This window comes from Onychostruthus taczanowskii, unplaced genomic scaffold (genome assembly GCF_017590055.1).
Source record: "Onychostruthus taczanowskii isolate IOZ18803 unplaced genomic scaffold, ASM1759005v1 scaffold36, whole genome shotgun sequence".
NCBI classification, from domain to species: Eukaryota; Metazoa; Chordata; class Aves; order Passeriformes; family Passeridae; genus Onychostruthus; species Onychostruthus taczanowskii.
Window position 1 is genome coordinate 3194699 of NW_024501015.1, and position 13110 is coordinate 3207808.

Below are 13110 nucleotides of genomic sequence, written 5' to 3' on the forward strand. Positions count from 1 at the left end.
CCAGTTATGGGCAGCTGGGAAAAGCACACTTGTCTTTCAGTGGGCTTCATCCCCTGCAACGTTCTCTGAAATCAAGTATGCTTCTTGCAGTCAGCCCCTCCTCTGGTTACCATACAAAGCAGCTAAATTTCAGGGTCCACTTGAATATTTCCTTCTCCTATTGTCTACACTTTAAAATACTTAAACACAGGAGATGGTCCTAGGATAGACAGCATGGGAGGATTTCATTGTAAATGGGAGATTGTTAGGTAGGCCACAAGAGAAAATATATTCTTCCTTGTTTTCTGTAAGTGAAAAGGCCCCATGTTTTCTTGTCCAATTGCCATTTCTAATATAAGGCAATACCAAAGTAATGAGTCTGAACAAAATAATTTCAGTTAAAAAATCCTGAGAATGCAGTGTGCCAATATGGCAATGACTATTTCCCTGATGCACAACTCTTAGTTTCAACTTGAGGCGTTTCTGCTTTCTAAGGAGCTTTTACTTCCTCAATACAGAAGCCTGTGGTTCTTCACCATCCACTTTCTCAAACAGTGAAGGATTTTAACTTCATATGTTAACTTCCACTTACTAAAGACATGGATGTCCTCTTTCAACCTCCTGTATGAAAAAAACTCACCATCCATCTTCACTGGACACAGTGTTTACTGGTTTAATTCTCAGTATTTGCCCTCTCTCACTTGAACAAGAAGAAAATACAATGAGAAGCAGGTCTGCCTGTAGGACTGTGGAGGAAGGGAAGCATGCTGCAGGACTGCATCTAATGTAAGGAAGCACAGGACAGCCATTCCTAAGCCTAACCAGTTGCACTGCCATACCCACCAGCAACTCACTGTACTGACTGGATTCATTAGCCATGTGTCTCACAACAGAGATGACTAGGAACTGTTCAGCAGTACAAAGGCAGAAAGATGGAGAATAGCCAGGTACTTATCAATGTCCAGCATCTATTGTTTTAAAAAATTCCAAATCTGTAGCTTGTATATAAATTTGACACCTTATTAATTGCATCTTAAGAGCCAGGACATGTAGATCTCTACGGCACCCAGGCTGGCTCTGCACTTCAGGACTCCGTTCTGGAGCAGCAGCCAGGTGCACTACAGACACAAGCTGGCTGAGGGCAAAGGCAGAACTTAACCTGGGGACTGAATTCTGATCATTTGTACAGGCATAATGTCAGGTGCTGAGATACTGCAACCAGATACGGCCATATGAGGCCAGAACAACAAGGTCAAGAGCCAGGACTTACCTTCCTGCCTGTCTCAAACTGTGATTTCAAGTCTACTACTCCAACTCTGTATGAATTAGTAAGAAGAGAAAAATGCAAGTCAGCTTTGCTGCAAGCCTAGTCTTGAGCAGCAGAGGGAAAACCAGATTGCTTTCAATGACAATATGGCAATCAGCCTGATGAAGTTAAATCTTTACTTTAATTGGTTGCCCAACATACATGTTTTAACACTCTGTACTAAATTAGCCAGCATGCACACAGTAATTGGACCAGTCAGTGACTTTCTCCTTTCACTATATACATACACAAACAGGAACACCACAAGATTGGACAAAGGAAAGCAATTTGTTAACCAGATACAGCTAGCAAGTAACATTTTTTTCCTCTAGAAATGTTTTTTCCTGCAAAATCACAAGTGTGAAGACTTTCTTTCAAGGCTTGAAGAACATTGCAGTCTTCCAGTGAAAAGGCTAACAATAGCCACTGTAGCTGAAATGAAATAAAATTTGTTGAAAATCCATTCCAAGCAAGAGTGAAATTGAAAAAAAATTGCCTGCAATGCAGCATAGGGAAAAGGGACTTTTGGAGACAAGCTGAGCAGGTAAAAAGATGGGTTTGAATCCAATTCTTAACATCCTCAGCTTAGTGTAAAAGAGGAGGAGGTTCAGAATCAGATCCAGCATTTCACATTCACTGGTAGAGTAGTACCTAAAGAATTGTTTGCTTACTTTATTTGAAGAACTTTAGTTCTGTGTCAACACAGTCATAGAAAAGATCCACTACTTCAGCTGGATCCAGAATCTCTGTACGAGAAAGGATATCTTCCATTGCTTCTAAACCTTGTTTTTCAAGGTCTAACATAATCCTCATCAGTTTCTGGCCTTTATCCTAAAGGCATGAAACAACCAAACTCAGTTAACCAGCAAACAGGCTCATTAAAGCATTTTACTGTTTCTCTTTGTTACAGAGATATTTTCAAATATTTTTAAAAACGAAAAAGACATTTTAAGTACAAACTATTCCTGTTATTAGTTTCTTTGGATGGCCAAAGGCTAAAAGTCCTGGACATTTTATCCATTAAGAAAAATAACCAAACAGGAGTTGCTAAGTTAAAAGCAAAGAAGGAAGAGGGTGAAAGATAGATAGAGGAATAGAGGAAAATTATATAAGGTTTATATATATAATAGAGGTAAAGCGAACTTGTAATCCCACTAACAGGGGATGACAGAAGACTAGAAGCCCTAAGAATTGTACAGGTTGTGGTATTTGCATGTGCATCCTTCAAATCAATACCTGCAAGATGATGAATAGATCTGAAATGATGTGTCATGTAACAGTATTTAGACTCCAGATCCCAGGGAGGTTTTGTGTGCCATTCTGACTTACTGCTCTTTGTGTTTCTAGAAAATTTACTCCTGGAAAAGGTGTAATTTTATTTTATCCAAATGTTATTTAAACTCTACCTTTTTTTTTTTTTTTTTTTTTTTTAATAGAGAAGTGCTGCTTGTTTTGCTTGCAGCTTTCAAAACTGAGTTTCAGGGGAAAACAAAGTCATTTAGAATGAGTAGTGGCTCTGAGTTTTTCAGGTTTTTTCTCAGCATTTTTTCCAGAAAGAGTAAAGCATCTCATCTAAGGTTTAGGTTCTTGGATTGGCAGTTTTTATAGCATGAAACCTGAGTAGAAACTGCATTTTCTTTTCTACCATAGCTACTGGTGTCACACTGTGGGGACTTCAGCAAGAGTCCACAAGATGCAAAGATGCCTCTTCCAGGTCTTCCCTAAATCAACATCTTGCATAATGATATGAGAGCCAGCTGCACATTAAAACAATGTTACCAGAGGCCACAGATTTTAAATTACACCATTCCAAGAAATTAAAAATCCAGCCCAAACTGCATTTAAATAATGTTTGTACTAGCAAAGGTTATCATAGCTTCCTTAATCAATAGTGGGTAGATCTGAATGTGTTATAATTGCAGCAAGACTCTGACCCATGCAAATACACACACAGGAAAATTGTAGAAAAGCAAATCCTCTGTGGAAGTTCAACACAACTATGTGAGGGTCTTCCACAAATTTCCTGAATACCCATAAAAGCTTGACAGGTGTGCCTTGGTGATCTTTCCCTCTGTTTCACTTCCTTAAAACCACTTATCCAGTTTACTGCTGTAGTTGTAATTGCAAATGTTGAGAAGTTATTGAACTAACTGCCCAATGACACCAAAAGTTGTAGCTCAACCATTTGGAAAAGCAATACAGAATAATCCCCTTCCTGACTTTACTTATTCCAAAATTATTTGCATAAGTGATCTTATGGATCACTTATGCAAATAAAACCACTAAGTTTTTACCATGGAAGGTTTTCAGCCCTTGGGTATGTACTGCATGGCACTGCAAAGTGTCCTTCCTTCTCACATGGCATTTTCAGTTAAAAATTAACAGAAATGCATTGAATTCCAAAGCACAAGACTTGCCAAACTGTCACATGCAAATTATTCCTTCAAAAAGAGTACCTTTCCAAACTATGTAGTTCTTAATCCAGCATATGATTTAAATTACAACATTCCTGCCCTCTTCCTAGCACATAATTCTGATACCACGTTGCACTAGCATCCAGTGTTCTAATCGCTAAAAAGACTATGTGCATAGTGAGGATTGAACAAGATAATCAGCCTAACAGTCTGACTTTTCATTTTGTAAAAGTAATGGAACAGAGCAATGCTCTCAGGATAACAAAAACTATGCAGAATAGTTTGTCCTTCAGAGGGCATCATTATTCAAGCTAAACTCTCAAGATTCTAAGAATATTCAGAGAATGTTTCTCAGTGAGTGACTGTGAACTAAGGTATGGAGTTGGGAATCTACATTGACTTCAGCTCTTTAATTCCAGGTCCCACAGCTCTTACCTGATCGCTCTCCAGGAGAGATCGGGCCCATTCATGTGCCTTGTACAATTCATGCCTACGATCTGGTTTCTCCTGGAATCGAGGTATCTTTTTAGCAGGATCATCATTGCCAAAAGAAGGAGACTGCACTTTTGGTACTAATTTTACATCGTCAACAAAAATAAAGGGTTTAAATATGGACCTGAAAGAAATGAGAATTACTGCTTGCAGTAATAAGAGAGCTCTCATACATGTTATTGAAATGTTTACCAGGTCATTTTAAAACAACACATACAGAGCAGCACAGGTAATTCATCTACACTAGGCATGGGTAAGGTTAGAGACTTGATACTGGTCAAGCAAAACAAATCTATATGCTTGAAAAGAACTGGGTTTGGCAATTATTGCAAAAACTTATTTCCCCTTTTACCGATAAGATTCTCTGGTGTTTTCATGCCAGTTCTGTCACTTCTTTAGAAGAATAGCACTGATATTCTCCGGGTTTTTTGTAAATCTCAACATTCCGCCTCACATCAGTTTTTCTCCTCTGTTCCCACTGTCATCTCTCCTCCTCCTTCCAGATTTAAGTTTTATTAAAATCAGAAAAAACCACTTGCGTGGAGCAGGGAAGATTACATATCTTGCTCAATATCAGAGGATTTTGCATATAAACAGCAGCACTTTAGAATTCTACTTCAAGAGCTGGGAGAAGACATGGCTACCAATATTGTGACATTTCTCAAACTATTTTAATGTTGAATTTTGGTTCGAATCTCCTAAGAGAGACAAAAAACCCCATCAATACAGAATCTTCATTCCTGAGAAGCTGAAAGTAGGTTTTGGCAAGTGCATGGAACAACTGCCTTCCTTCTCTTTAGATGCAGAACAACAAAGCAGCCTGCATTCTGCAGTGAAGAACCTTCCAAAAGTGAAGACTTCTGCAACACACAATTAATAATCACTGCCCGTGTACAGTCAGCAGGTTCAGTGCTGCAACCCTTTCCATCACTGTCACAAAGCCTTGCTGACTAAGAATTTACGTGACTCACTAGCTGCACTTAAAATAATTCTTTCTTAATGCATTACAGTGTCAAATAAAGCAAGAAAGGTCTCTAAACAAGGCTTTTAAGGCAGGTTTCTGACCTTCAAAAGGACAGAAATCCCAACAAAATAATTTGAAGCCTTGCTCCTTTTTATCGCAGAGGATTTGCATCAAGTCACAGAAAAGTTTGTGTAAGCAAGTTTAAAACTGACACTTAACCCTGTAAGTCTGAGTTGCATAATGCAAGGTGGGTGGAAAGTCCCTTTGGCATGGATGACTTCCACAGCCGTCAGTAAAACCTAACAATTACTACCAGTCCTCTGACAGGAATGACAGTCAGCTGTTCAAGGGCACCATTTTCTTCTCCCCATAACCTCTTTACCTCAATGCAAGTGGCAGCTCTCCTGAATAACTGCAAGTGGTTTAGTTTAATTTCTGTGAATCCCAAGTGGATTCTGTTTAAAACATAAGGTAATTCATTAGTTCTTTGATGATCTAGCCCATGAGTTCCCCAATCTCCTCAGCTCCTTTCAGCTAGAGAAGACACCATGTAAACCAACTGGAAATTGTCCCTCAAATAAACATGCTTGGGACCCCAGCAACTTGCAGATGTTTTGCTGTGTTAACATTCTGATGTCATATGAAGCTACCTAACAACCTCTCTCTGATAGTTAAAACACTTCATTTGTTGGAGTTTTGCATCTACCTGTTCAAGAGAAGTGACTTGGGAAGTCCCCAACTTCATAATCTCAACAACTTTCCAAGTGGAAAGCAACTACACTGGAATTCCTGGCTCCTCCCTAAACTGCATTTCCCCTAGAAGCTCGGTAACACAGGACTGTCAGATTGCACATCTCGGAGCCCTGACTGCATTTCTGGTCAGAACATGCTCTTGAAGTATGCTCCAGTTTGGGTGGCAGGGTTTGTTTGCTACCTTTCAACCCATCACCTGCTCTGCACCCCAGGGACCCCAGTGCTGTGGCTTACCTTGAAGGGTCTGGCGTGCCAGTGAAGTAATGAATACAGGGAAAACTAGGGTCCTGAGGCAGAACAGACACTATGCTAGCTGTAGTAAGGAAAGATTCAGAGTCCACACAGACACCACTGTCCTTGTCACGCAGGACATCAATCATGGCTTGTGCAGAAACGTCACCTATATAGAGGGGGGAAAAAATTCCTCAGTGTTCAATGGCTTGGAGCCCAGGTAAGGATTTTAGCCTGAACAAGATTTGGCCTAAAATGGCCCCTGACACTTGACATGCGCATGTCACAAATCCCAGTTAATAGTTTCTACTTAAGCAATGAACATTCAGAAAGAACGTGCCTAGCTAGTAAATGAGAATGGTAAGAAGCATTAATTAGGCATGGCAATTGCCAGGTAGGGAGAAATGCTATTATAAAGGTACATTTTCAGGAAGAAGGCTGTAATACTGCTTTAGCAGTCACTATGAACAGACTACTTACTTAAAACGTCCATTTTCCTCTACCCAAGCAGGACAGAATGAGAACACTCTGATTTTCCACTTGTCAATTTCCATTCTCAGTTGGAAATTTGAAACATCATCTTGCAGTCACAGAATGTTACAGCAGCAGACCTAGGCACCAAGATTTTTCTCCAAACCCCTATCTAAAGGAATCTCACCGTGTTTCCTGCCTGTGTTCATCCCAGCTTTGCCCCCACTGCCCCTCCATGTTTTCTCACATGTTCCTTTTGCAGATCAGGCTTCTTCCCTGTACCTTCTCAGGCTCTGCAGACTCAAACTTCCATGCACAGGTGCCTCAACACACCAGGAGACACAGAATGACTCAGCAGCCTGCAAGATTTTCAGCCACAGCCATCTGTCTGCAGGGGCCCTCAGGGTTTTTAGTGCTACAATCCAGATTTATTAAGATCTTTTACCTATAGTCCTTCAGAGTTACTGTATCTGCTCCAGACACTAACCACACCCCCTGCAATTCTACAGCCTTAGGAAGAATTCTGCAGTGCAACAAATATCTCACCCCTACACTCTTCAGAACACGTGTTGGTACCTGTGAAAATGCCAACAGTCCAGTAAATTCACACCTGTAGTAAAGGGCTTTTTAGAAAATGATAATTTGTGCTATTTTTCATGCATGAAAGAGCAGATATGCATGCAGTCCCATGCACTGCTGCAGGCTGTCCATTTCAGAGGTATTTTGGCCAGCTGCAGCAAACTGAAGTCAGTCATAAATTTGGGTCAGGAAATGAACCCTTCCTTTGATTGCAGAGAATAGGCACAATGTCTGTTCCAGTAGCTTTGTTCTGCTCAACAAAGAAAAAGGGACTTCAGTTTGCAACTGCTCTGCCTTAAACTGTGCTCTTGAAATTTTCCCCAAAAGGTTAAATCTACATTTTCCCAAAATGAAGATTGCACTAAGCTCAATCTTTGATATGTGAGGCTATTTTTTTTTAATGGTATAATTTTAGTGTTAGGTATAGCCACTAAAATTACAGAAAAGCACAGATGCAGTGGCACATCATGCACATCACAGCACTGAAGGGAGTGAGTTTGTAATTGTAATCTTGTCTTGAAACCTTGGGGGTGACATTAAGGGTTTCATCCTAAGTAGTGGCAAATTTAGGGACAGTCTTTAGTTCAGATCTTCCTTCCTACAGAGTTCACGTGTAGAGGTGTTCTCAGTCACATGTAGTTCTGGTCAGAATGCCTGAAAAGGAGGCAGCAGTGACTAAAAAACCCAGTGTGCCCACAGAAAGATAGTTCAACACTTACCACCTTGCTTTTCTAGGCTCTCCCTGCCAGAACAACAGGCTAAATGGTCATCAGCAAGAGAAAACACTTCAGAAAAATTGAAGTCTGATTCTCCATTCCACCAGCCTTGACTTTTCACATAATTCCTTAGTTCAGGATGCTCAGCATCAATTTTTGTCGTTAATGAAAGCTGATTGCAAATGCATTTCACTCCCTCTAGAAAGAGCCACATATTAAACGAGAGCATTAATACAGTTTTCCTGGGAGAAGCTGGAAAGAAAATGTCATATCAATTAGGAAACAAATTAATCCATTGGTTAGTATGTACATTTGGCATGACTGTGTAACTGTGTAATGACACATACACAGAATTACCAATCACTGCAGGTTGCAGAGCTCAGTCCTCTGTGCCCTGCTGAGACACTGACACCTGTGATTAACAGTGGGATTTGGACAGAATGCCAGTTTCACAATCCACACCTCACACCTTCTGACCACAAAGCAATGGTGGTATCCAAGTGCCAAAGGCACCTAATCTTTTTTTCTAATGGTATATTCCCCACAGACACAAGAAGGCTTGAGATCTGACTTGATTTCAAAATATATTTCAGCAGAGCTGCATTTAATGAACCTTCCTTGCCCTTCAAAATTAAGAATTTGGAAAATTTTTTTTAAATAATTATAATTGCTTTAAGCTTCCCAATTGAGAAATAGTTTCACTGTAAGCTGCAAGATAAGTTCAAATTACAATTCTTTTATCTTAAATTTTAAAATGGCATGAAGTAAAAAGAATGTGTAAGTAGCCTCCAAAGAATACTGAATGTTTTTTTTTTTTAGTTCCTTTTATCAAAAATACTGCAGTGCTCATAACCATATATCCACAGCATGGCAGTGGTTGCTGCAGATATTCCTCAGAGAGAATAAAGCAAATGTATTGGAAGCCAGAGAAAGAGCTGATAAAGTAAAACTATAAACTAAAATAAACAGAGATTCTGGAATTTGGCACAAATAATTTCTTAGACAGAAACAAAACCAGTAGTTGTGGAAGTTTTTAATACTGCCTTCCAAAAAAGTTAGCTTGCTTTTGCAATGTCCCATGCATCCAATTTAAATAATGGGTAACAACTTCAGGAAATTCTGTGCATCATTCTGCAAAAAAGTCCCTGTCATCCAATTCTGGCTTACACTAGGGTCACTGATGGCCTATTCTTATTCACCCTTTCAAACAGCATACTTTTCAGGGAATTTTCTTGACTTGAGTGATGAGGATATTTGTATTCATGTCCAGCTAGGCAAGCCACTCTTTAAGAGCTCTTTAAGTATTACATTTATAAACTCATACAAAATAATATTTCATGGATTTGATCTACCACCAAAAAAAAAAAAAAAAAAAATCAAATACATTTTTCCACTGAGACTTAGGAGCATTAGTAAAAAGGATTTTGAAGTATTTATTCTTTTATTCTTAAATTATTTTCAGAGAGTTGCTTGATAAACACTCACTATAAGCTTGACAGTCCTGCAGCAGTAATATTAGAACTCTAAAGACAGTCAGGAAAAGATATGCCTTCACACTGGGGAATGACACATTTTCCCCATCTTAACAACATTTGAAAGCTTAAGAGGCACACTTATGATTGCAAAAAAGACCCCTCTGAACAAAGTATGAAATATAGAGTTCTTACATAGCAGGCAGCCTTTCCTGCAGGGCTGCAGGAGGAGGAACTACTTATCTGCAGCTCACAGGGACCTCCTGAAGAGCAATGTGCCCGTAGAAACCAGAACAGAGCTGCAGAATCATTTCAAAAAGCTGCAAGCAGCAGATGAAGGCAACAGTGTATTTGCTGGGAAGGAGGATGTGAAGGTTATGTATTGCTGATGCAGCCAAAAACTGCTAAATAAAACCCACTGTTGTTCAAGTATCAGGCAGGCAGGTCAAGAGAAGAAGGCAGGCTGTCACTGCATCACCCTAGGAACCTCAGGAGTCAGCTGCTTGCCAGAACTGGGGTTTCATCAGGACAGCATGTTCAGTCTTCCCTCCTCTATGTTTGGTATCCGTTCGTGCCAGATAACCTGTGGGTATCCTCAAAACGCAAGCTTTACTTGGGAAAATGCCACCTCTGTGATTCCTGTTCGGTGGCAGGGACTGACAGCAGGCCATCACACCACATTGCACAGCCTGGTGATATTTCTTTGCTCCTTCCCATATCTGCTATCTCCTACCTTTGATGATTTAGGGGGAAAGGAGGAGAAAATTGAACGGATCTGTCAGAGCTCAAGTCACGGATGACAAAAGTCCTCTTGAACACTCTGAATTTTCACTTCATTCAAACATGAGTACATTTTAAAGAGCTCTACTGTTATGAAAATAAAAATCCCTCCAAAATTAAGATGAGACTAAATTAAATACAGGCCTTAAACAACCATATTACATTAAGGCAACCCATATATACTGGAAAAGTTTTAACTAAATTCATCCACTAAGCCAATGAATTCTAGAAGTTAGCTTGGCAGCTCTGGCTTCACACGTACAGAAAAAGAAACAATTTACAAGTTTAAAGAGCAGAAAATTATTGGTTTTCATCATTTAAAAAACAGGAATATGAAGGGAGTATATCTATTTCAGTAAAGGAACCACCACCAGCAAGCCTTTCAATTTATCACCTGACAGAAGCCCTTTTGTTAAAACTATCAATGGTTATCCTTTCCTCACAATATTTTAGATTTGTTTGTAATAATTTGGGCATTAACTCCATCAAAAAAACCATCTGACCTGTTCCAAACAGAAAATAAATCTTGGAAAATACACCTATCAAATATAAAAGTTATGATTATTACATAGTTTATGCATAAAGGCAAAAATCTCCATCTTCACAGAAAATGCTAAGTCACATCAGCAAATGCAAATCAACACATAAAAAGTCAGAGTAGTACAAATATAGAAAACTAAAATTGGTGATTTAATCAAACACTTGCATTCATTAGTCACTTATTTAAACTCACTAACTTTAAGACCAGTTCTTCCAAGACAACTCTTTACCGCTATTTTTAATAGGATTTGCTGTGAGTTCTAAACTGACCTGTGATTTTTTCAGCTGCCCAATACTTTCCAGAAGTCTCCAGTATCCAGGCTTCATTTCTGTCCACAATCAAAAATGCACTTTGGAAAGTATGGCATGAACTCCCATCTTCATAGTAATTTCCACCTTGTCCATGTTCTTCCAACAGAGCAACTATTACATCCAATGCTTCTTTAGCTGTTGCACCCCTTTCTAGGCCAAGTCTATAAGCAAAGGGTAAAACAGAGATTCAGAGAGGAATGATACATAAGATCTCCTTAAGTTATGATTTTTAAACATCAGCACTCATCTGAGTTTAAAATGTTGAAGTGTCTGGTATGTCTAATATAAGAGTTCATGCTTTAATTAGTTACTAAAGGATGAGCTACAGAATTATTTGTTTCTAGTCTTGATTTTCTGTGCTGGTTCTTCACTCTCAAGCCTATCATAGCTGGCTTTTAGGTTTTTTTTAAAAAGTCCAGTTACCAACCAATGATCTCAGCTGCACTGTAAACATGCAATATTTATCTCCTCCTGAGGCAGAATACATTTGAAGGACAATTTGCAAGTATTTTTTTAAGCAACAGCAGTACCAAGGTTACTTTTCTGTACAAGGGTGGTAAATTGTAAATTAATATTACCAGCTATTAAAAAAGAGAAGGAGTGTTCAATATTACAGCCTCTCTACAACCTCTCTTTCCCAATGCTCTGGCTGGCCATGGAAACCAGGTGTTATCCTTATATATATACTACATTCTGTAAAGACAAGCATTTGTGCACAGTCATACTTCAGAGCTCCTGCAGAGGATTCCCCAAAAAAACTATTTGAATACCAGATATGGCTTTTGTCAGAAGTAAGAGCAACCACATGTCTGAAAGAACAGAATTTTAAAAGGAAGTTGAAGCAAAGCAAGGGTATTTTATGGAAAAGCAAACTGAGGTGTGGTAATAAATTTTACAAAGCCATAGGGAATAACTGTATCCTGCCTTGAGTAAGTGGCATTAAACAATCCCTTGATATAATTTACAGCCCTAATTGAATCAACAACAAAAGCAGTGACCAGAAGTTGAAATCAGAACTGCAAACGATTTCACTGGTTCCAAAATCCAATTACTGGTAATGAGGAAATGCAGTGTTTCAAACAACAGCATATCCAGCCTCCATCCTTTGGGAGTTACCTGGATCAGTCCAAAATTTCTCTCTGTTGTTTTGTCACCTTAATATTTTCCTCTGTGTTTGTCTTTCTCTAACTGCTCTATGGACAAAATAATTTTGACTGATGGATAATTCTGAGAAAATCACTTTTTCAGACACAAGTACTATCTGTGCTAGCTCTTTCCATTTCTCTTGAAATCACATGACAAGGACAAGAAAACACTACTCAGTTTCTTTCCTAAAAACTACAGTAAACAAATCAGGTCCTGATAATTTGAATACATATTTGTTGATCTCAGTACTTCTCTGCAGTGGCTCTGCATTGTTAAATACTTGGCTACCATTAGCCTTGTTTTAGGCTGAATTATTGAAAGCAGTGTTTGCATCTCTCTCAGCAGCATCTATTTATCACTAACTGACAAAGAAGAGCCAAGAGCCAACTAGAATTTTAAGGCTTAATTCGAAGTGACAGTTCCTCCCCCATCATCTTCTTACTTTGCATTTATAGGGTCTTTCCCTCTCATCTTTTAGCTGAAACTTGTTAGCTGAAACTTGTTTTGTACCGGTGACTCCATTTTTAGTCCCTCTGCATTTATGTTTTTCCTTCATTCTTTTCATCACTGGTGCAATTGCTTTTTCAGACAATACAGCAATGCCAGTCTTTGCACATACCAATAGAGCTATGCCAGTCTTTGCACATACCAGAGACACAATTTAAAAGCCAGTCCAAAGCATGTCTTATTTGTTCCCTAAATTTACCCTGCCACAGGTAAATGAATGGACTGAAAACTACCTTGGTGACTATACAGTCACTAAATTCAGTGACAATCTGCTCCCTTCTCCCCAGTTAATGACCAAAACCATTAGGTTATAATTAGATCAAAACCTGCCAAGAGACATAACATCCCACTAAAACTTTAATGTCTCCCTGAAATTTTCCATTTGAGATGGTTACAGTCCCGCTTTTGCTGTCAAAACCACAGCAGGGATTCAGGCTGAAGAAGCACC

The 13110-nt window shown here is 39.1% G+C and overlaps 1 protein-coding gene across 1 annotated transcript in view; it reads right to left on the reverse strand.

The window, feature by feature from the left end:
- Nucleotides 1–1423: 1423 nt before the first annotated feature.
- Nucleotides 1424–13110, reverse strand: part of SCRN1 (secernin 1) — a 38085-nt gene continuing 26398 nt past the window's right edge. Inside the window, exons 4-9 of the mRNA XM_041411482.1 lie at nucleotides 10968–11170; nucleotides 7909–8103; nucleotides 6143–6308; nucleotides 4135–4315; nucleotides 1957–2116; nucleotides 1424–1717 (exon numbers count right to left, since the gene is read on the reverse strand). Coding sequence (XP_041267416.1) covers nucleotides 1958–2116; nucleotides 4135–4315; nucleotides 6143–6308; nucleotides 7909–8103; nucleotides 10968–11170 — 904 coding nt within the window. The 3' untranslated portion in view covers nucleotides 1424–1717; nucleotide 1957. The remainder of the gene's footprint in view (nucleotides 1718–1956; nucleotides 2117–4134; nucleotides 4316–6142; nucleotides 6309–7908; nucleotides 8104–10967; nucleotides 11171–13110) is intronic.